Consider the following 24,331-nt stretch of genomic DNA (forward strand, 5'->3'; position numbering starts at 1 on the left):
TGATTTTGTTGCGTTCCTTTTTGGTAGCTAGCGACTAATCGTGCACCATAAAATATGGAAAACGAGATTGTTCATGGTCATTTATTGCAATTCTCTTTATAGAAATACACAAGTTTTAGGTAAAGTGAGTTGTTCATTCTCCTGATGAGGGCCAATGAAATGCAAAAATAGCTGCTCTAAAATTGGGAATATGATCTTTGACAAAATAATCCAAAGGTTCTCTGTTAAAACACCCTTTTCAAGACGATACAAAATGGTTTAAACTTCAACTTCTTTCCGTTTTTAGTTGTTCCTAAAACCTAGCTCTTCTTGTTTGGCATTTTAGAGGATGTGCGATGTATATAATGTACGTACAGTCATAGTGTAAAGAGCACCGCATCCAACTATTACTGCCAAAACTCCTGTAAACAATCCAACAATTACTGTCACCTCAGTTCAGAGAGCAACGCATGCAGAATCTTAGCGCCTTAACAATGTTACTGCCCACACATTAACTACACAACCATGCTGAATACACAGCTTTTGTTTTTAAGGAGGTATTCATGCGACATATCTTGTCAAGATAAAATCACAACAGCCATTAAATTAACAGCATCCTCCACCAAGAACAACAAAAACTGTTGAAAGTCTAGAAAATCCATCCAGTTATTTTAAAAAAACACATAACATACATCGATCAGCCATAACATTATGACCACCTGCCTGATATTGTGTAGGTCCCCTTTTTTCACTGACCCGTCCAGGCATGGACTCCACCAGAACCTCTGAAGGTGTGCTGAGGTATCTGGCACCAAGACGTGAGCAGCAGATCCTTTAAGTCCTGTAAGCTGCGAGGTGGGGCCTCCATGGATCGGACTTGTTTGTCCAGCACATCCCACAGACGCTCCATTGGATTGAGATCTGGTGAATCTGGAGGCCAAGTCAACACCTTGAATTTTTGTTCCTCAAACCACTCCTGAACCATGTCTGCAGTGTGGCAGGGTGCATTATCCTGCTGACAGAGGCCACCGCCATTAGGGAATACTGTTTCCATGAACTTGGTCTGCAACAATGTTCAGGTAGGTGGTACGTGTCAAAGTAACATCCACATGAACGGCAGGAACCAAGGTTTCCCAGCAGAACATTGCCCAAAGCATCACACTGCCTCCGCCGGCTCACCTTCTTCCCAAAGTGCATCCTGGTGCCATGTCTTCCCCAAGTAAGCAACGCACATGCACCCAGCCATCCACATGATGTATAAGGTTTTCCTTCCTTGGACCACTTTTGGTAGGTCCTGACCCCTGCAGACCGGGAACAGCCCACAAGAGCTGCAGGTTTGGAGATGCTCTGACCCAGTCGTCCCTTTTTTCCTGCTTTGTGTTCAAACTTCTATCACTCGATGCCGGTATACTTAACCTATTTCTGACTGTTTAAGAAAATAATTTTACCATTCAATAGGATCAACTCAATGCATACACTCCAAATGGACCAAGAACAAGAAATTTACTTTGGGAATGCCTTAGATTTTTGGCTAATTTTACAGGATTAGTGAGACATTAGCTCCTATTTGTATTCTTCAAACAAATACTTCCATCTCTTTTTGTGCACAACAGAGTCTAAGAAGAAGAAGAAGTTTAAGAAGACACACATTTCTCCTTAGTGTAGATGCCCTGGCACAGCGACCCCCTGTTGTAAAGTAGTAGGAAAAACAGATCATCACAGCTTGGCTTGGCATGGCTAAACCGCATCGACCCCAGCCGATGGAAAAACCCCACATCCTCCTGACACGCTCACTGTAATTGGAGACAGCAGCTCCTTCTAATTTATAGCATTATTTAGAGACTTTTCTTAAATTCAACCAAGCGAACCAATAAAATGACTCACTGTCACTAAAAGGCCCAAAGTTTCTGACTGAGTATTACACCAAAATAGCATTCTGTTTCAGCAGCACGTCCGCCATAGATCACAATGTTCCTGACAGAGCCGCAGTAGTGAGCAGCTATTTCTCTGATATATGGCAGCAGTTCACACAGAGCTGCATCGCCATGGACACAATTAGCTTTTAATGGCCTTCAGTTGATTTACCCGAGGACTCCACAATGTCAGCTTGATAGATTAACGCGATACGGACTTATGGCGTCAAACTCATACCACTGGATGTGTTCAAACTAAGATGCAGACGTGAGTTTGAATCCTAAACGGTTTATTTAACATGAAACACATTATTTTGTCATTAACACTGGGTGTGTGGACATTTATCAAACCACTGCAGTGAAATTCCTCTCTCTCTTTCACACACACATCAGGAGAGACTTGACATCTGAAGACTTGGTATGGCAAGGTGAGGGTCTCTTTCCCTAAAGGAGAGGAAAGAGACAGATATCAGACATCACGCATATCATCACGGGTTATGAGTGACTTAAGGCTACCACGCATGAGATGACTTTTAAGAGACTAATGTCTGACATTCTCTCACATCTAAGGACATTTCAGTTATTGGAGATTTTGCAAAGACACTATTTACAAGACTACAACTAGATTCCTGTAGGGATTATTTCCCACCATGCTCCTGATGTAAATTTACAAAAAGCAAAATAAACAATGGAGCAAAGACAGAAGAAGCTGCATTTGTGTGAAGCATATCTTCCTGTTCACTAGTTTACAAGAGATAACCACTGCTCTGCTGTGCTACCAGGAGGCAAGCGTCCAACTCAGGTGTCACATTCAGGGAAGACACAGCAGCCTTCCCCTGAGTCCCCTCTATGTTTTCCATGTTTACTATCTACTGGGTTTGCTGCTTCCTGAAGCTGGAGAAAGCGCTCCTATTGGCTGTTGAAAATCCTCACTTCATAGAAGATCACTAGTTCCTCAGTTTATACAATATCCATGTTTTATGATCAACATTATCTGTGTGTCTCTCATGACTTTTGAGATGTATCTGCCGCAGTGAAATCACTTGAAAAGTCTTGGTGTCTTGTTTCTTGAGAAGCTGTATTGTTAATCTTGTGTTTGATGTTGGTATGTTGTTTATAATTAACAGATATATTCACATATGTTCAAAGTGTATCTGAAATTAAAGAATAAAAATTCAAATCTGAAGAGTTTAGTAGAAAACAATGTTGAAATGAAATCCGTTGTGACTGGCGGGTTGTTGTAGCGGCTCAACAAGCGTGTGGCGAGACTGCACACGGGGTGTCTGCAGTGATTAGGTGAGCAGAGGGTTGAAACAGCTGCGCTCAGACAGCCAGGTTTCTTTTGCTGATTACTGTGATTTTAACACAAGTTTGTCGTTCAGAATGTATCGTTCTGTATGGGAGAGATGAGGACGCATGGATAGTGAGTTTACTGCATCCCTTCAGAGACGCAGGATGCGTAGCTAGCAACATCACTGACTATAAGTTGTGAGTTTGCTTTAAAATCGTATTGCTGCCCTCTGTGGGAATTTTTTTAACCATATAAATTTCATGAAAACCCACATTTTCAAAAAATCCAAGGTCTGCATTGTTTTGTAAAGGACAATGAACCATTATGGAGGCATCTCCATCCAAACATAATCTATTGACAGCATTTTTACAGACCAAGAATGCCACAACTTCTCCATACAGTGTTTCTTCCCGGCTCGACAATTGCAATTCCCTTTTCACCTGCCTCAGTAAGTCCTCCCTCGACTGTCTAAGAAAAGGCCAGAGCGCTGCCGCAAGGCTGCTGACCAGGTCCAGCAGGTCAAGTCACATTACACCAATCTTATTTTCATTACATTGGCTCCCAGTTATATTCAGAGTTCATTTTAAGGTCCTTGTTTTAATCTATAAAGCCCTGCATGATCAGGCACCTGTGTACATCTCAGACCTGCTCCATCCCTACAACCCCTGCAGATCCCTCAGGTCGGACCAGGGTCTACTTGTCATCCCTCGTGTCCAACTGAAAACTAAAGGTGATCGTGCTTTCAAAGTTGTAGCTCCAACACTTTGGAACACACCTATGCAGTTTCTACGGATGTTTTTAAAAAGCACCTTTTTAAATTGGCCTTTGATCATCTCCTGTTATTTGTTGTCTTTCTCTGTTCAATTTTATTCATGATTGTTATTACTATTATTGTAATGTGTTGTTGGTGTTGTGTTGTTCTGTTTAGGACTTTGCTCTGTGAAAGGTGCTGTACCAAATAAACTTGTTATTATTATTATTAATATTAATAGGAGGGAGAAGCAGTGAAAATGAATTAGAAACAGACATGCAACAAACAGGGAAGTTGCAGTTTCATAGAACTTATCCACCTAACCTTTCCAGAGCCTGGCTGGTCATCATGGTGGACCTGGAGAGATGGACCTCCTGGTTAAAACCTCGTCTACCTCAGAGTGTGTGGCCCCCTAAAACACAAAAACAGCAGCCACATGCCCTTACATTGTTGCATCATTAACCTGTGACCCTCTGTACCTTGTGCTACACTCCCAGGGTCAGGTCTGCCTTCTACAGCACACCTCAAAGGACAGACTGGATGCCCAGGCAACTGCCCATTAAATTTTAGACAAATACAGTTTTTATTGACAAATCAATTACAGTTCCTTATAATCTGAATCACAGTAACTGAACAGTTCCTTGCATTTTTCAAAATAAAAGCTCATTAAAAATAGGATGGATTTTGCTCTTTACCTCTGAAAGGTACATGTGAAAAGAGTTAACTTTCCTAAACAGCGATCAATAAAGCAACATGAAAGAGATTCTGCTAAATGAGCATGACATGATTTTGTTGTACTATCTAATGAGAGTGGTGGAAATAGACATGTAGCTTAGCATAAGTGCATCATTCATCATTAGCATCATTCATTCATGTCATGTTCTCTCTCTCTCTCTCTCTCTCTCTCTCCCCTCTTGTCATGTCTCATCATTTATGTTAAGTTCACACCTTTTAGTTCAGTCCTGTCTTTTGTGTTTCCCGTCCTGTTTTATTTTGTAGTAATATCTCTCCTCTCGTTACAGAAAACTTCACTTCCTGCCCTGATGCGTTTCCCGCCTTTGTGATTGTCGTCCCCACCCTCATTGTTTCCACCTGTGTCCCATTACCTGGTGTGTGTATATATAGTCTGTGTCTCCCTTTGTCCTGTGCCTGTTCGTCTTGTCATGTTAGGTGTTTCCAAAGGTCAGTCAGGTTGCTATGTTATTTATTCTTTATAATTTATTTGTTCTTTTGTTTAGGATTTTTTGTAGACCAGTTTATCTTTGAGAGTTCTAGTTAATCTTCCTTTACCGATTTTTCCAGCCTTGCAGTGATTTTGTTTTGTTACTTTTGCTTTTTATGGCAGTACTATACTGTGATTTTCAGTTAATACTTTGTCTTGTTTATTTTTCCTCGAATAAAGAGTCTTTTTGGTTGTACTTTTGAGTCGGGCGCCTGGGTCCTTTACTTGGTTCTTGTCACCTCTCTGTTCTTCCTGTCTGGTGATCAGCTGATTATGGGCCTTACTATTTAAGTTATTAACCATCCAGAGTTAGCCTCAACATCTGTCAACCAATCATCCTGCTGCTGTCAAACTTCTCCTCTCTTCCGCAGTCTGTTTGTCGTTTCAGTCAATTATAGCGACCCTCCTCCACCCCAGTCACCTCCAATCTCAGCTCTCAGCTCATCCTGCATCCTCTATTCACCATCATCACCACCACCAGTGTCTAGACTCCATCAGGGGGTATTCTATCCTGCTCTCGGCCTCTCTACCCCTTCAAGTACATGAGGACATCATGATGGGGTCTAATCCCCAAAGACTTTTCACATTTCATCTTTTTAAACTTGTAAATAAATAATTGAAGTCTCTTCTGATTGAAATTTATTTACTTTATAAGAGACATGTTAGGATGGGGAAGTTGGGGAACGTCGGAGGATAAAAGATCAAAGAAAAGGAGGCTTCTAACTGAAATATGATATGACATATTCATAAAAAACATAACAGGTTTCTGACAAAGGGTCAAATGTCATGTTTTACTTACATAGACGAGTCGGCGTACAGCTTTCGGTGTCGTGAGGAGTCCTCGAATTCGCTCTTGGACCTCTTCCCAGTCTCTGTGAGACCTGAATGTCACCAAAACAAATGTCAGGGATTTTAGGCTGACATTTTTAGCACATCATACCATGATGTGTTTAGCCTAGCTTAGCATAAATATTTGTTAAAGGTGAGAGTACCCAATCAAAAGTGGAAAAAACATCTTCAAAAAGCCTCGAAGCCTTTTTAAAATATGTAAAGTTATTGAGAAAACATTTGATAAATGTTACTATTTTGATGTGTTTCTTATGATATTCTCTCCATCTTCAGTGAGGTGCACTGTTAGAAAAGACCTGCTGTGCCTGGCCTGTTCCCTGTAAGACCTCCACAGTCCTGAAGGGTCAGGAGCTCTGTGGTGGTCACTTGTTTCTGAAGAGCTGGAGTCGTCTTCTGATGGCTCTCCAACCTGCCGACGGAAGCAGAGAGGAGAATCAGATAACCTTTCCATTAATGCATCTGCAAGTCTGCAGTTGAATAATTTCACTCTCAAATTAAAGGTTCAGTCTGTCTTTTTTTTCCAATGTACATTAGCACTAGATTCAGACACATGATTAAAGAGTTCAGGTTACATTTTTGAATGTTTCTTAACTTATTTCAATTCACATTTAGACCTTCATGCACATGATTCTGTCAAAAAACATTAAGGGCCTAATTCACTAAAGGATTGCGTGGCTTTTGCGTCCTCTAAACCTGTGCAAATGACACATCAAGACTCCTAATTCTCTAAGCACACGCAGAGGGTTGAATGGACCCTAAACAGCAGAGCAAACAGCGTCTCTGTGCTCCGGTGCGGTCTGTGTTTAAATCATTACGCAGACATTCAGGGCAAATTTGGCCCCTTTCTTTTAAAATGAGCCTCGCTGCAAAAAGCGTCACATTCACAAACGCCAGCGCTAACAGCTCCACGCGGTTAGAGTGGAAATATTACCATCTGCAGAGAGCTGGTGGGAACTGTGGCGCAGTATTATCAGGGCTGTCACGCTCTGAGTTTACACTGATCATTACAACAACTCCACCTTTGTGTGACTGACATGCATTTGTCTGTAAATAATATTCTGTCATTATTATTATAAGGGATGCACGATATTGTTTTTTTTGCCGATATCTGATATGCCGATATTTTCCAACCCGTTTTGCCGATTTCGATATCAATATATTCGGCACGTTTTTTTCCACCTTATTGCAGAAAACATCCAGTCTCCGCTGTAGTGGAATTGATATCATGCCTCCTCTTGTTGTAGTGGCCCACTGGCAGATGCAGAAATAACACAGTGCTTTTTAAAATGTGCACATTCACTAGGCAACATAAGAAAAGTACTTTGGTTATGTACTAAATGCCATATTTATTTGTTTGTAACATTCTTTTTTTTAAGGGAATCACGGAGCATTAAAGCGTTCTTTTTTCAGCAGAAAATATCGGCAGAAAAATGACGTCACACTTTGTCACGTGTGTAGAGGCGGTCTGGAGCCGCTATGAGGACGGGGATTATTATATGTAAGCATGTAACTTTCTGTACGAAACTAAAATTAAGATGCGGTTAAACATGTCGTTCCTGTTTGAATTTACACAAACAGAGATGTGCCAATGCACGGTCATTAAGAGAGATTTAATTTTGAGTTTACATTTTTTGTTGTTTTTTTTCTCTCGGAAAGAAAGATCACATATTTCCAAAAGTGTCAGATAGATAGATAGATAGATAGATAGATAGGTAGGTAGATAGAGCATGCTATATCTATATCTAGCATATAACTTCCGGTTCGAGAGGCTATATAAACTGTACGTACCAAACCATTGGAAACAGATTTTCTTCTCCCACTTGGAGAATGTGTCACTAAAAAAAGAGAAGAGAGGAAAACATTTAAAGTAAGACCTGATTCATAATTCTTTGGTGATAAACACCTGACGGTATGTAGGTTAACGAACAGCAGGTGGCTGTAACAAGGTTATCATCATAAAAACAACCAGGTCAGGTCAAATCAGAGCACTTTAGTGATAACAATCAAAGGTACAAGCTGTTTGAGACTGTAAACCAGGTTAAGAAGCAAGTTCTACCTGTGGATGAAGACCTGGTCAAAGGTGAGGAGGAGCTGGTAAACACTGTAGAGCGGTGGGGCGAGGCAGACCGACTGGCTCCAGGGCATGAAGCCAAGGTCTACACAGGACAATAATGACACGTGAGGCAGACTGTAGCTTTTAATGTGATAAGGAAACAACTTGTGCAGTAATTATAAGATGTTTCCTGAAATGGGAGTGTGTCAGTGAGTGCTGTATGATAATAATTAACCTTAAAGAATCTTAATTATCCTGGTAGTAGCAGGAGACGGATTCAGGGAGGATTTCAGGGACAAAATGTGATGAAATGTTTCAAAACGTCAAATAAACTTTTGAAACACATATACAATTGTTTATATTTACACCTGATTAGTGTAACTGTTAGAGTGATAAAGTAGACACCTGGCTTGAGTTAATATCGTTATCTTGAGAAACCAGTTTTGTTATCGACCTGTTACCAATAGAAACAAAAGATCCTTTCCCTGCATTCCTCTTAATATTTATCAGAGAGCATAGGTGGTATCCTGACAACTGTAGTAACTGATTTAAGATAAAAACATCAGATCAAGGAGTGCCCATTATTGATCAACTGTCCTTCAATCACTGAATCCACCCGGACAGTCCTGACCGTGATCTTGAAAGCAGAAAGGCTCATCTCCATCAGACGCAAAAGAAGCACAAAATGCATGAATCTTGAAACGTGAGCATAGAAAAAGATGGCCGACATGACCGCTCCATAAAGAGAAGCCAACCCCTCTCTGTCGCCCCCTACTGACTGGCTGCAGTATAGCTCATAAAGCCCGCCTCCTCCATGTTAACAGATGGGACATGAGTCAAACTATAAAATCAAAATACACGTCAAATACATTTTTCTGCTGATTTACGTCCAAGTGTTCATTTTTCTGACACTTTTAATTAGTTATTTGACGCTATAAAAAGGGGGCGTGGTCTCATGATTGACAGCTCTGTGGACAAATGGGGCTCCTGCAGCTTTCTGTTCCCAGGGGGCAGAGCAGAGGAGGAACGGCGAGAGGAGACGTAACTAATACTAACACTACAGTCATTGAACTTTCCATCAGCGTGAATATCTGCTTCAGACCGACACAAGAAGCTGTTCTGCTGCAGACTGAGCCCACCTGAGGGCTCCAACACAGCAAGGACACAAGGTGAAGGTGTGTGTCGGGTAGAGGAAGGGGCGGGACGTCAATACTGAGGCTCCACCAGCCGATCTCTGCTGAACACACTCTGGAGACAGATGAGCAGGATGGTGGAGAAGTGTGAAAGTAACACAATGGACACTTTTTATGTCTGTTTCCTGTGTTTGTTATGCGTTTACTCATCTTTAAAGTATCCACCTCTTGCCCCCAGATTATGTCAAAGTGAAGCATTTACTTACTTAACTCATTCTGTGGCTTTATGATGACTGACCCTCAAATGCTCCCCCAGGTGAAGGATTAGGTAACTCTGAAGATGAGCTATTCAGTGAGATAACTGCTGCGTGGATGTCTCCACATCTGACTCAACTCTTCTCTGCCACCTGCTGGCTGAACATGGAAATAAAGTTTTTTTGCTTACAGGCCTGGAGCTGCAGGTGGCAGAGTCCAGGCTGAGCCAGGCTGGACTCTGGGTGTTCCCAGTTCTCAGAGGGGACAGGGACTGGGATCTGGGGATGTGTGACGGTGACTTGGCGCTGCTGCTTCTCTCCCTGAGCGTCCTGACAGCTCGTCTCCTCAGAGGAGAGGAGGTCCTGGGTCTGCTGGAGGACTTCCTGTTCCTCTTTATCACAGGCCTCTGGAAAGAAAACACACACTGATAACAGAGGAGGCTTTTATCTGCCCTTGTCAAACCTTCTGCTAAAGGCATACTGTAGTCCATTTGATCCAAATTTACATTTTTAGATGCAGGTCTGGGTAAATTGTCGAATCATCCTTTCTGCATTGTGCACACTTAAAACAGAACAGAATAAAAAAAGTTTTATTACGTCCATTACCATTTTAAAGCCTGGTTTCTGCAGAAGCTTTTTGAGTAACATTAGCTTGAATTATTTATAAATGACTGTCGAAACCTTTTAACTCACAGTAGTACAGAAGGCCTTTTTGCACAGTTTCAGAGGTATTTGTACTCAATCGTGTTTTCTGATGCTAAAAATCATCGCCAGAATAAATTGGAAGGTTTTCAAAGCATCTATTGAAGTTAGAAACAAGTATCATGCATTTAAAATTCAGCTCTCAGACTTTAACTGGGCATAAAAAAGTCTGTCATAAAATCTGTCCTCACATCAACCAGTTTTAAATTTTGGGATTAAATTAAGAATTTTATAAAAGCTAAACTTCCTTTGTGGCTGATGTTACAGCTGCATATGTGTCCTGCACTGTTTGTCCCTTTTCCCCTTCTGTTGTCTCTTCCCAGGTGATTGCTCGACGACGTGCACCTGAAAAAACAGAATAATGGCATCCCACTGACTGCATGGATTCTGCCTCTCAGACAGGGATTTTGTCTTGTTGTGTTTTGTTGGTCTTCAGTTTATATATATTTATATATAAATCACATGTGTTTGAGTGTTTAAAGGTGTTTCACTCGGTTACTTTTGGGTAAGATTGTGGATAGTTGTTAGCCCCATAGGACCACCTTAGGGCGGGGCTTAACAGCTGATCATCATCTTAGGGCGGGTTCACAGCAGCCTTGTTTAGTCCGATTGAATATAAGGGTTAGGGTTAGCTATAAGAGACGGGTTTCAGCGAGATGAGCAGAGGACAGACGTGGGGAGAGCGATGAGGAAATAGAAATATCTGCTGACCAAACAATTTCACAAATGCTTGTCGAAAACACGGAGGCGTTAAAAGTGTTCAGTGAGAAACTAAAGGAGAACTGAACTGTGGAACAATGTCGGTTAAAAGTAAAAAAACGACAATAAAACATTAAAGTCCTCGATCATGTTGAGTGTGATTGATAAGTGTGCTCTCTTGCTTTGTTTATATCAGGGAGTTTTCCCACGCGGAAATTCTGACCAATCAGAGAGCAGTTTCCCCGTGCAACAAAACTTTTGGTCCGCTGGTAAAAGCTGCCGTGTGGACACAAACCAAAGTGGAGGCAAAATGCAACTTTGGAACAATTTGGACTTTGATCTTTGAAGTGTTTACCTTGTGTATTATAATACAAATGCTGCATAAATATAGTTCATATTAATTTTGCAAAAAGAAAGGCCACACTTTGAATTCATAAAACCCATTACATCTTATACTATATATATATACTGTACATGTTAAGGCATATGATATAATGTTTACCAGGAGTTGATTGGGGTAAATGTTGATCTGTGCATCTGCCGAGCACTCGATGATGGTTGTTTTGCTGGAAAACTCCAACCTGGGAGCGATACCCTGAAAGAAAGGAGAGGAGGATTTTGTACCTTAATGAGATAAATCTGCAAAGCTCTATGAAAACAGGGAACAGGTGTGCTTTGAGTTAATTTACAGAGGTTGGACTTACTGGGAAGTAAGCTGCTCGGGCCATCAGAACCTCTCGATCCACTCCAGAGAAGGAGGGAACCAGTTTGGGCTCCGGGAATAAGAAACGTCGAGCATCTTCCTCAAAGCAGGCCAGAGTGTCGCCCGCTGAAAACACAAACATGGTTTTATTCACATAAGTGGAGCATAGAAGTATTAATATATAAATGTTATATCTTTACCTGGAGGAATCAGCTGCACCAGTTCAACTCTGACCGTCTCATCTGAAGAGAAAAAACATCGAGTTTAGAAAGACCCACAGACGAGGATCAGCAACAGTTGAACTGCTCTTTCCTGTTATGTGCTTTATGACACAGATTAACAGTCCGGACCTCCTAATATAGGTATAATATGATTACACTGATATAATTTGTTATATATCTATCAAGAAGATAGTGTACGGATTAATTGACAATGGACATAGTTGTTAGTTTTAGCCCTAGTCCAAAGCAAAGTCAGAACAAAACAAACTGCACCATCCCCACCAACACTAGAGTTTGAAATGGTCACTTTATAACACAAAATGAAGGCACTGATTGAAGTGCTTTATGCATTTAAACTTTACAGGAAACAGAAATTTGTTGTGAGTTTACTCTTAACCTGATGAGGCTGAATAATTTGTGTTTTTCTGTTTGTAATCAACGGGATTTGACACAGATTTGTAGTTCTTTTTTTAATGTTATGATAGCTCACTGTATGAGAACATATCTGTGCACTAACTTTTCAATGTATTTTTTTTTATTATTATACATAATACTTGAGAAAACAATTTATGAAGATTCCTCTGAGAAAAAAATATACAAGAAAATATAGAAAAGAAATAGAAAAACATTGGATCCAGTGTGAGAAAGAAGTAAAAACTAGTACATTCGCTGCGATGCACAGCAGAGCTACTGTATGCAAAATACAACTTACACCCAAGCATCACAGCGATGTCTCCCGGATCGACTGCATGTCTGAAAATCTGAACAGAAATAAGAGAATCTTATTCTTTTTCTACTTGGGTTCCTTTATTTTTTAAAATAAATGAATGTACTTTATATAAATAGGCCAGTTGACTGTGCAGTCCTATCAAGTTTATTTTTATATCATTTAATACAGGCATTTCTCCAATTACTTTTGGAGTTTGACAAAAACTACATCTAAATAATTCATAACTTCTTGTACTACATTTCATCTATTCTTCACATTCAGATTACTCAAACCTGTCTTCATCTTTCTCCAATATGTATCCTATAAAGACCTGCCTTTTCAAACGTCATCTTCTCATGAAACAGCAGAGGAAAGACGGCAGGGAGACATTCAGACTGACGGTACTGTCCCATGAAGCACATGCTGAGGTAGATATCATCCTTGGCCGGTAGATGAACTCCAGGACAGGAAACCTGAGAACAAAAAAGAGCATATTTTTAGTTAAAAGCTAAATTTGTACAGGGACATAACCATTTCTCATGCTAGTGGAGGTCGACAGGTCAACAGTTCTTAATAATTTAATAATTTAACCATTTAAGCTTTAAGGCCATTTCCCCCCCTTCTGGATGAGTCAACTCTGCTTCCGTTTTTCACTTTATTCATATATTTATTACAAGTTATTATATTTAACTGCCTGCAGTTGCATTAGTGTTAATTCTTTGTTGTATAAATACTGGGTATTATTATATAGTATACTTTTTTTGAGTGAATGGTGTAAAATGTAAAAACCTTAACAGAATGCTACAATGGCTACACATCATAGCTACAGTAAGCTAATAAACGCCTCATGCATGGGCTAACATATGCAGCTGTAATGACAGGTATACGGTGTGTACAAGTCAAATTTTAGCTAGCTGTTAACTACTTCAATTTAAATGCACTGCATTATTTACATGCCGAATTGTACCCCGTGACGTTTCATAGAACATTATTATGCAACTTTTCTGACAAACATTTATCTTTACTGCTAGGTAAGAAGGCGTTGAAATTATAATAATGTCTACTGGCGTTTGGTGTGTCATGCTCTCCCAAGAGAGCCTCGTCTGCATTAGTAGGGAAGTTTAAGAATGATTGAATAAAATAGACAAATCTTACCGCTCTGAACTTTAATTCAACAACCACTTTGAGCGCTTTTCGGGACATTGAAATGTTCAACCTAAGGTAAAAATACAGAGAAGCTAGCTAAATATTCTGAGTAAAGCGTTACGTTACTCTTCCTCGGTTCAGTGTCTCTTTACCCGTCACCATGGTTACTACAACTTCCGGGTTTGGTTGCTTGAGCAGCTAGTGGGTTTTCCAACTCAGTGAAGATCGATCAAACTTCAAAGTTGGTTAACAAATGCAAACGTTTTTAGTGCTTTTTATCGATAAAACGACAGCTCCCCGGTGTACCAGCCAGACTAACCCGTCCCAATATGGCGGCAGTGTTGACGTACTACAGCAATTACGTTCTTAAATACTTTTGTTTGTTCACTCACTTACCTTATAAATTCACCATTGCCAATCTCGTCATAAAATCTTATACGCCTTAAATTTAGTCCACTGCCTTTGTTAGAATGAACTGGTGAAGGGGATTCAGCCATTTTTCCAACAATAATGTCAAATAAGCATATATTTCCAGAATTTGAATAAAATTAATTTAAGTGCACTTGAATTCATTGTTGCCCTATTTGTGAAAGAGGTGCTGAATTTGTAGACAGAGCCTGATTCATCTGCCATGGGGCCCCAAATAAACGTTGTAATGCCTATTTATAGATGTTTTTAGTAATTACAAAAATTACATTTTACCTTGAGCTCCACCATGAGTCATATGGCCTCTAATTAAGTTAGGCTACTATTATCTTTCAAGACAATGGGCCTCATTTACGAACAGTGCGTACGCACGTTTGACGCACAAATCTGAGATTCATCAATTTGTTCTTACCCAAGTATCTTCGTACTCTGCGAACGAATTTAGAACTCCCTCAGACCATGCGTACGCACAAATGATGAAAGAAATGTCCTAGGAAATGTTAACACACACCCTTTTAACTAAATGCATACTATATTAAAAACTTATAGACAGCAATAATTGAATTTACTAATGTATGGACCAAACGTAAATGCCGTGTCATCCTCATATTTTATTGTCATATAATTAAAATCTTCAATTATAGCAGTTGAGTTAGTTTATTAAGTTTACAATAGAGTAGACCATATGAAAATGTTCATATTGAAATGTAACACTTTCGTTACAATTGTTTCTATTTCTGCTGATGTGAAATTTTTCTTTTTACCTTTTGAGGCCATCTTTCACGTTCTTTCAGCTTCTCCATAACACCGCTCTTGTGTTCATAGAAAAAGTCTTCGATCTTTGAGTTCAGCTCATGAAAAATGGGAGCAAAAACAAAAGTGTTGCGTTTATATATTTGTTCAGTGTAGATCATATTCCGCTTTGGCCTCGGCTTTATCCTATATTTGGCGCAATTTTTGATGGATTTGTCCACTTCAGAACACGTCCATTTATCTACAATATATGTTCAAGGTAGCAAAACGAAAGATTAATTTAACTTTATATATCTGCTGCCTCTAAATTTACAAGTCAGGCTCTTGCTGACATCACACATTAATAAAACACACTTTTTGGAAAGTCTTAGTAACTGCAGTTTCTACTGATATTTCTGCTATTTGTTCTATAATTTCAATGTTATCCTGTGGTTATACTTTCTTTTTTAAGATGCAGCTTCGAACTGATTGTCTACTAAAATCAAAGTATGAGTTATAATCTGTAGTTTCCCTTTAAATGTTCACTTCGGATGACATTATTTACCAAAGATCAATATGCAAAAACTTTGATTTTACCCCAACATCTCTGCAGACTTTATATATTGTGACAACAACTTTAAACCGTTAATATTCCAGAAATTCCAGAGACATTTGGCACAACTCTGACTGCCTTGGCTTCAAGCTGAAAAAAGAGATTCAAGTTTAAATGACTTCATTCAGTCTAACATCAGCTGCATTTCCTGCCAAAACTTGAAGCAACAGAAAATTTGTATTTAAACTACAATCCATTACAGGAGGCACAAAATAAAACTTTCAATAAATATCAGTTCTTCTTAAAAAAGAAATAAACAGAAACATCTCTCTTTCGAGCCTCAGCATCGATAAATCTAAACTTTGAACATGTCCTCTTGAACTTGTTTTGGCTCATTCGTCATTTCTTCTCTGGTGTGTCAGAGTCCGAGTCTGAGTCTTCCTCCTCTTTTTCCTGAATACCTGCTCCGTCCTGGTCGACAGCCACCGCTCCTTTCCTCTGAGGCAGGACGGTGAAGAAGGCCTCCTGCCAGCTGCCCTTCTCCAGGTATGCCAGGATGATCTCAAACACTGCAGGATGAACAAATGCACACTTTTAATAAGGGAAATTCTGGTATTTTAAACCTGGGTGCTATTTTTTATATATATTGTGGTCTAACATGATTAAAAATTGTTCCAGGAGATGCTTAAGCGGCTGCCATGAAACAGGCTGTAATGGCTGCACCAGATCAAAGTTTGTTGACTAAAAGTTTTTATTTAATTTTATCACTGACAGGCTCAGATTGTTATTCTGCGTGTCTCATAAAACTACAGAAAAGCAGGGATGCAAACAGGTAACGGGTAAAAAAGGTGAGAACATTGCATGGATAGAGAAAACCAGCCAGAACTAGGGGGTCTAGAAAATGTTGCTTTACATGCTGCGGAGCTTCGCGCCCAGGCACTCTGTCTGCAAACAGACCAATTGGTTAACATGGGCGCCGGGGGGAGTGGGCAGCGCTTCGCGGCGCGTCCGCCTCCTGTTGCCATCTGTTGGCTTAGCTAGCCATTTGTCTTCACTGACATCACTTCCTGTTGATTTTCATGACAAGATGCCAAATAAGATAAAAACTGAATGACACTAAAGTCAATGGCCATTACCTGCTCATTGCGCTGCATGTGCACATTCAATGCCATCTATATGTGCAAAGGAGAATCTACATATTATTCATTACATTTAAGCTGCTCTACTCTTTATTTCAGCTGCTGTGACTCTTAGTAAGTAATACAGTAAAAGATGCCCTCTGATGTTTATACAACATTGCAGATCTCAGGGGATCAATATTTTAGACATCAAAGAAGTGAGTTTGGTGACGTACATGACTCCACGCTTGCAGGGAAATCGGATGATGGGTCAAATTTGCCCAAAGTTCTGATGCAACCTCAGGGCTTTAGGAGAATCTGAACTGTGACTTCACACATTTTTGTATCATGCATTGACCAGCTCAGATATGCATCTCTTCAAATGTTTGCATTGACTCTGTATGCTGTCATGGGACACGATATATCCTCCTCGTTTTTGGTTTGAACACAACTTAAGACCTGCCGCACCTGGCTATGGTTGCTAAGCTTCTATTAGAGCAATTTCACCACAAATATAAAGACAGCACATACTAAATCCACTTGTGTAACTACTAAAAACACTTATCATTCTCATATGCATGTCTGATTCAAGTTCATACCATGATTGACTGCCAGAACCTTCCGACTGTTCATCTTAACAAAACTGCTGAGTGGAAGCTGGGCGTGATCGATCCCCAGCTCTTTCGCCCTTTCAAATGTGATCCCCTGAAAAATAAAACCCAGATGGAGCATAAAAAAATAGCATACAGTAATGACATCGAGCAGTGTATTCCAGCTGTGCAGGCAGACAGACCTTATGGTGGTTGTGGTCCACCAGACCTCCGATGACGTAGGCCTTGTTTTGGTCCAGCTCCTCCAGCACGTTGGGAGAGTCTGAGGTCAGGTACACCAGCTCCTCCTTCGCCACAAGGTCTCTGTAGTGCTCCGTTTTAATGTTGATGTCCTGCACACACAGTTATCCAACACTGCATACTTAGACATAGCGTACTAAACTATAAACTTGTTTGTTTTCCCACAGGAACTGAACCAGTCTCCTGGGTAAAAGTGCTGTTTTTAACTGTTCATCTACCCTGACTTATTTCCTGCAATAACTTTTAACTCTTTACAGTGCCGTACACATTAACAAGCAGCGTGCACAATCAAGAAACATCTTGTGCAAACCTTGAGACACTTTTGAGATAATTTTCTGCAAAATCTCCGCTGCACAATCTGCTTGAAATGACAGGTCCCAGACTGAAGCCAGACTGCAAAGAAGGAAAAAAAACCCCTCTTCGTTCTTGGTCATGCTTACCTTCCAGTTCACCCATCCTTTGTCTTTCTCATCCATGCTCTCCTTCAGCTGTCCGCCCATGCTGGTCAGATAGAACTGGAGAAGTGAGAGCAGTCGTTATACATCAGACAGGATCCTCTGGGTTGTTTCATAATGGTCGGTAGTCATTTACCTGCACTGGGTGTAAGGCTCGTCTGTTCTCTGCATAGCATCGCTGGATCTGCTTGTGAAGCTTCCGGACATCCTGAACACACAACGACATTTTAAGTCAGGAGAGTCGGTGCCTCAGTTCATATCTAAATGTACACATGGTGGGCATATGACCTTGATCAGCATGAGGTCGTCGAAGCTGCAGTCCACCACCAGCCTCAGTGAGCTGGGCGTTACCTCTCTGCGTGGGCGTTTCCTGACACTCTGAGCTTCTCCTCGCTCCTCCTCCGGGTGATTCTGCCTCTGCTCCCGACGCTGCTGCTTCCTCTCCTTTCGTTTCTGTCTGCAGCACAAGACACAGCACGGATACTCCTAAAAGTTAGTCTATATATCTCTAACAGCTGTTGTGACGATTCCTGGAGTATGTCATGCTTGTTAATTGAATGTATATAATGTTCATATTGGTTGTTTCATGGGATTTGTTGACGCACATGTGTAGGACCAACATGCACCTGTGACAGTCCATGCTCTATGTTTTGTACTAGAGAAAGAGGCAGCAGGAATGTTTATTTGCTTACAAAAGGTTAAATTACTCATAAATTAATAATAATAATAATTAATAATAATAATAATTAATAAATAAATTAAATGCAACCTTCCAAACTGACCAACTTTAGCAGAGAAACGTTTACAGATTTTTGTTAAGGCACAAATTAATAGTGAATTTATAATCTTGAAGTAAAATAAACCCTTTTTGCATTAAATGGGTCCTGATTTTACATCAAAACGATGATGCAAACATTCTTAGTGGGCTTCTTTCTTTAACAAATAATGTTATTTAATAACACTTAACATTATTATGCAATGTTAACCAATTCTAGTGTGGACCTGCTTCAGCTCAGCTGTGATACTATGGAATCAGAGTGCACTCTTCAGGAAAACCTATGTATTGACACCATTTATTAAGCATCCTACGCATTGTTTTCTGCTTACAGGCACATCTGAGAAAACATAATGTAGAATAGATACTGATATGTATGTGATAGGCCCAAGCAATACAAATCTAAAGGCCATCCCTTTACATACTTTATAGCATTTTGATTTCAAGTTTATGTAATTTTAGTTATAGAAGGAAAGCGACTTTAGTAATACAGCCTTAAATTGACAAATGTTTGAATGGAGTTTGGCATGGATGGGAGCCATCACTGACAATGCTACTTTCATACGCAGTTAAAAGAACAGCTTATAGCATATGTGTGCACCAAGAGTAAGAATAAGCTTACTCACTTTCGTAGCTCTCTCTCCTCTTCCCATTTCTGCTGCTTCACAAGTTTTTTTCTCTGTCTTTTGGACAGAGTTTGGTTTCCAGCTGCAGCCTCTCCGTTACTGCTCACGGACTTCTGACTGTTCTTATTATCTCCGTTTTCACCCTCCTGCGGGGCTGCAGCTTCACTTTTCACGCTGTCATCAGCCATCTGTACAGAGCTGGGATGCTTGTTAATGCTGCTGCGTTAACTAGCTGCAGGTGTTAGCTTGTTGGCTGCTCTGTGCAGGAAGCTAACTAGCTGCATTTAAAAGCCAATCAGAGTTCTTTGATTTTAAATTGAACAAAGAACGAACTTTTTTACAGCTCTCTAATATCCAACTATAGCCTGTTAAACAAACAAACAGCGGGAAAGAAAACAAGCGGTTTAACTGAGCAACAGTTCCACATGTATATTTTGCCGGCGCATTTATGACGTCATTTGACCGCGCCAGATGCATTCATACACAATCGAGCAGTCTAACGAATGCAGATCCAAGGGTCAGTGAGGAGGTTTAAAAGGTCCCTAGCAATGTAATATTACTCTAATTCAATAAATAAAAAACACAATGACTTAATTTATTACAGATTTGAATCTCATTTACTTTCTGTAAAAGCAAAAAAAAAACTTTTAGATGAGGAACCTGAAAGAAAATAGATTCATATTGGGGGAATTTGTGTCAATATTTAGGCTCTATTACATTAAAAAGTTTGAGAACCATCGCTGTAATACACACTGGGAAAAGGCCCTCAAAATGTTATTACTCGACATTATAACAAAATTGAAAAGAAATATGTCAACTGTAGTGTTTCATTTTAAACAGGTTAAATATTTAAAGTCAGTTGTTATCCAAATTAAAACCTATTCCAGTCATACCTGTTGTATAAATAAACGTTGTTATATACTGTATGAGACGCCATTGAATGGAGGAAAAAACGCTACAAATTCAGGATTGTCTGAAAATGAGGAGCCCCTGAAGGCAACGTGAAGATGCCAGAAGGTGGTTTAAATGAATTTGCATTTTCTGCAGATGTGAAATGGCTCACTGGTTAGAGGCCATGTAACCCTGTGACAACAACCACAGACTCCCTTAAGCCCCCCTAAAACAAGCACTCACAATTAATGATGTTGCAGTAACGGTACAAAGCAAAGGTGTATAACTGACGTGATGCTGCTCAAACAAGTACTGCTCAAGTCACATCGCTGTTTTCCCAATGCCCAGGATGCTCATTCACAACAGGATGCTGACTGCAGTTAATATTAGATTTTGATTTAACTTGGAACGCTAGCACATGAACATCTCATCAGATAGTATTTTGCTAGTGATAACGTTAGCTAGCAAGTAAGCTATGCCTGCATTCACATGCTCCTCGGATGCTCAGAGTTCCGGAGTTGGAAAATTTTCGACTTCTGTGTCGTAACGTGGAAACAACATGGAAGCAATGAAAAGATGTGTTAATTTTATTGTCAAGAACTAAACTAGGTCCCTCTGTGTTACAACCTTACACCATGTTTAGCAAATGGTAACTGAATTGATGAAAACATTTTGACCATAAAGCCAACATTTTCTTTCATCTGCAATGTTTTCGCGTAATTTGATGTTCAGTTTTATAACTCGCAAGTCAGGTACCAACATTTCTTAGACTTTACCCCTTGTTGTTCCGACTTGGGGGAGCTTTTGAGGGAATTTTCCCAGCGCATTTTCTTCTCACTATCCCGACAGCATGTGAATGTGGTTAGCTGTGATGCACGATTCTAGAGTAGGTTGTATGTAGTCAATTTACCAGCCAAATCATTTGTGGTAAGCTGGTTTAATTAGCTGATGTTTTCTAATCAGGACAGTATTTTGTTACTTTAGCTAGCTAGCAATTTGTCAGCAAACAAGCTACCGTTAGTTACAAAACGATACAGAGATCCCACAGGAATCAAATACTCTGCTGATGTTAAGCCTAGTTTTTCTTCCAATGTTGGTCATATTCACATTTAGCAAGAACTGTTTATCTAGATAAAACTCTTGTGTTAGATTTTGTTTTGTTGTTGTGAGCAGACAACATTTACCATACGTTAGCTAATGTTATAAACTGCTGCTGCTTTTTTGCGGCTTCAGAAAGACAAGGGACAAAAGCGCAAAAGTAAACGTCACATTCTTGAGATTCTCCCAACAAAATCATGCCGACGATTCCGAGATATAAGATTCCTAGGTATAAATCCAACTGTCCTAAAACATCTTCTCACTCAGACAGTTATGGTATATGCCCTATAACTACAGTTCTGATGCTGATCTGTTGACAGTGCACATTACACAGAGTGCATAGCAAAATAGCTAAAGCCTTATGTGTTTGAGTGTTATCGCTCTGGATGTATTGGTATGCGTTGCAGGCATGCTGGGATTATAAGCCTCTGTATGTATACAGTTAGAGCTCTGCAACATGATCCTGCATTCATCAACCAACACCCCCCTCCTAACCCAGTTTCTATACGGACCCACAGCCAGCAGAGAACCCTTTCACACTGGTTGCTTATCTAGCACACATTCCAGCAACAACAGTGCTAAGCCAGTTTCCAGCCTTGCAAACACACGGGTAAACTATTAGTGCTGAATTGGATTCCTAGAGGATGCAAACCATGAACATGACTTTTTGAGAGGTGTTCAACTGCCACCTGATGTCGCTGAATGATTGTAATCATCCAGAAAGTGTTCCCTCATTCTCCTGACCAGCTAATAAGTGTCTCGTCTAAAGGAACACTTAAATATTTTAGGAAACAGTCATATTTGCTTAATTTCAGAGACCTTGTGCTTGTGTGTTAAGCATGGAAATGCAGTCAAAACATGGTTAGCTTAGATTAGCTAAGGAGGTTAATCATTTAAGTCATTCACACTACCTGTGAAAAACACAAAAGAGAGGTCTGCAAAAGGGTTTTCTGTTTAATACATTTTCACAATGCACAAACACATTATTCATGAACACCTGATGAAAGGTCACTGCATTATTCATGACAGAATTTTGAGCCTTGACTGTAAATCTGCAAAACACCTCAAAGTTTAAAAGAAAGCTTTTATTTTTCAAAATGTCCTTTGTTTCTTTACTCTCTATCTAAACGCTCGTTTTCCTGCTGTGCCTCCACATTTCACTCCATATAAAGTTCCTTCATTCCAAAAGTCAAAAACGTCCTCACCGTTTCTCTTCAATCTACTTTCTTTTACCTTCATTCGATCACGCTCTGTCCTGTTCACAGTTTCAAAGCAGCAGGGTGGTCTGGCCTTAAACCCTGTTTGAGTGTCCTTGTGCAAGGCTTACAGAAGTCCTTACAGAAGAACTTAGTGACACACCAGAACATCAGGTCTTACCTCGAGACCTGTGGAAAAATAATTTACATTATACAGAAAATATTTTACTTAAATTACAAGCTGTACTTTTCTTTCTTTTCTTTGCACAGGTAGAAAATAAAAAAAACTATTCTCCATGCACACTTAAATACTACAAAACGACCACAAACCAAGGCAAAGTAGGATTTGTTTGAATAAATAACAATTCAAAAGACCTGAACCCATGAAAAAAACCAGTGGCAAAACTGTCCTAATTCAAACTTAAATGCCATCACAGCCTTTAAATCCATGTGAAAAAAATACATTTCAACGTAAACATTTCTTAATAAAACAAAACACCAATATATTTACACAAGAGTGGTTTTCATTAATACTAAAACATATTATAAAAAATAATGCATGATGTTGGGTTAGTCTGGACTTTCTTTGCATCAAAACAGAGCAGAGTAACATATTTCCAAAAGTTGATTCAAAATCTAGGACGAAGGACGGCCTGGCCAGCAGATCCACAGTCTGTGAAGTATTTTAAGTATAAAAACAAAGTGACTTAAAAAGAGAAAACACGTCAAACAGGCCTAAAAATTATATCAATGTTTAGGTCAAACTATTGAGTCATCATGGAGGTCCCTCTTTGCTCTGCTTGCCAAATAGCATCCTGTAGCTACACTGTGCTCTCAGAAATATGGGGAAGGACCACGACACATCTCGTGTCACATACTGTTAATATTACGTGCCCACACCAGAAAAAACAATACCAATGGAAAGTCAACGTTGATTTGCTTTTCTTCACGAACATAACATAAAATAACTTATATCCTGTACGTTACGTCAAAATAATGTACTTAGATGACGTCACAGACACAAGTACATTAAAATCAAAACCACCACTTTTTTCTAACTAACCAAGTATTTTTGGAACCCAACATAACAAAGTGCATAACCTAGCTAACGTAAAGTAAAGTTAATTTGCAATCAAACGTAACACACATGCACACTTACATCAGTACTTATTTAACCCAAACCACAATCCTTTTCCAAACCTAACCTAAGTAATTTAGTGCCTAAACATACAGTTCTTTGTCACATATTGTTTTGTCGAAATCTTTTCGAAATATAACCAGACCAGTGGGGCGGCTGTGGCTCAGTGGTAGAGTCAGTCGTCTTTCAATCGGAAGGTCGGAGGCTCGATCCCCAGCTCCCTCAGGCTACATGTCGAAGTGTCCTTGGGCAAGACACTGAACCCCAAATTGCTCCAGGTGGCATAGCCAACGGGTATGAATGTGATATCTGATTGACAGTTGGGCACTTTACGTAGCAGCCTCTGCCATCAGTGTGTAAATGGGTGAATGTGATATGTAGTGTAAAAGCAGCTTTGAGTGGTCGCAAAGACTAGAAAAGCGCTATATAAGTACAGTCCATTTACCTTTTTTATAACCTACGTAATGGAACGCATATAACGTAACTCGCATGTGTAATTTAGCCCCAACAATTACCTTCTTTTGAAAACCTAACCAAGAATGTAACGTAGTTAAAGTAACATACTAAAAATACGAACATTAAATAGAAGAATACTTACGTCAGTATAGACAGTATTTATTTTAAGGGAAACATTATATTTTTTTGTAAACATAACCAAGTAGTTAATGTAATAGCATGACTTGTTATCTACCTTTATGACGCAAGTTCTTTTTTGTTTTGTTTTTATACTTTATTTATGTGATTTTTGTTTTAGTGAAACACAGATGTACCATGAAAAAGAACAGACAGGTCACCAGGGGTAAAATAAAACAGTTTAAATGTTATCAGTAGTCGGCGTGTTAGAGGT

The 24,331-nt window shown here is 39.7% G+C and overlaps 2 protein-coding genes across 2 annotated transcripts; both read right to left on the reverse strand.

Annotated features, from left to right (window-relative positions):
* Nucleotides 1-2,263: 2,263 nt before the first annotated feature.
* Nucleotides 2,264-13,698, reverse strand: spata6l (spermatogenesis associated 6-like). Its single transcript, XM_069672811.1, has 13 exons — nt 13,635-13,698; nt 12,815-12,952; nt 12,483-12,531; nt 11,750-11,791; nt 11,551-11,675; nt 11,349-11,441; nt 9,637-9,852; nt 8,062-8,161; nt 7,794-7,840; nt 6,302-6,414; nt 5,956-6,037; nt 4,259-4,346; nt 2,264-2,336 (listed from the first exon to the last, which is right to left on the reverse strand). The coding sequence occupies exons 1-12, from the start codon at nt 13,680-13,682 to the stop codon at nt 4,281-4,283; spliced, it is 1,119 nt and encodes a 372-aa protein (XP_069528912.1). The 5' UTR covers nt 13,683-13,698; the 3' UTR covers nt 2,264-2,336; nt 4,259-4,280.
* A 951-nt stretch (nt 13,699-14,649) lies between these two features.
* trmt10a (tRNA methyltransferase 10A) lies at nt 14,650-19,533 on the reverse strand. The gene is made up of 7 exons (XM_069672458.1): nt 19,162-19,533; nt 18,049-18,217; nt 17,897-17,968; nt 17,746-17,820; nt 17,248-17,397; nt 17,054-17,159; nt 14,650-15,905 (listed from the first exon to the last, which is right to left on the reverse strand). The coding sequence occupies exons 1-7, from the start codon at nt 19,347-19,349 to the stop codon at nt 15,736-15,738; spliced, it is 930 nt and encodes a 309-aa protein (XP_069528559.1). The 5' UTR covers nt 19,350-19,533; the 3' UTR covers nt 14,650-15,735.
* Between the last annotated feature and the right edge of the window lie 4,798 nt (nt 19,534-24,331).

This window comes from Semicossyphus pulcher, unplaced genomic scaffold (assembly GCF_022749685.1).
Source record: "Semicossyphus pulcher isolate SPU_LCO1_2020_fin unplaced genomic scaffold, fSemPul1.0.p SCAF_21, whole genome shotgun sequence".
NCBI classification, from domain to species: domain Eukaryota; kingdom Metazoa; phylum Chordata; class Actinopteri; order Labriformes; family Labridae; genus Semicossyphus; species Semicossyphus pulcher.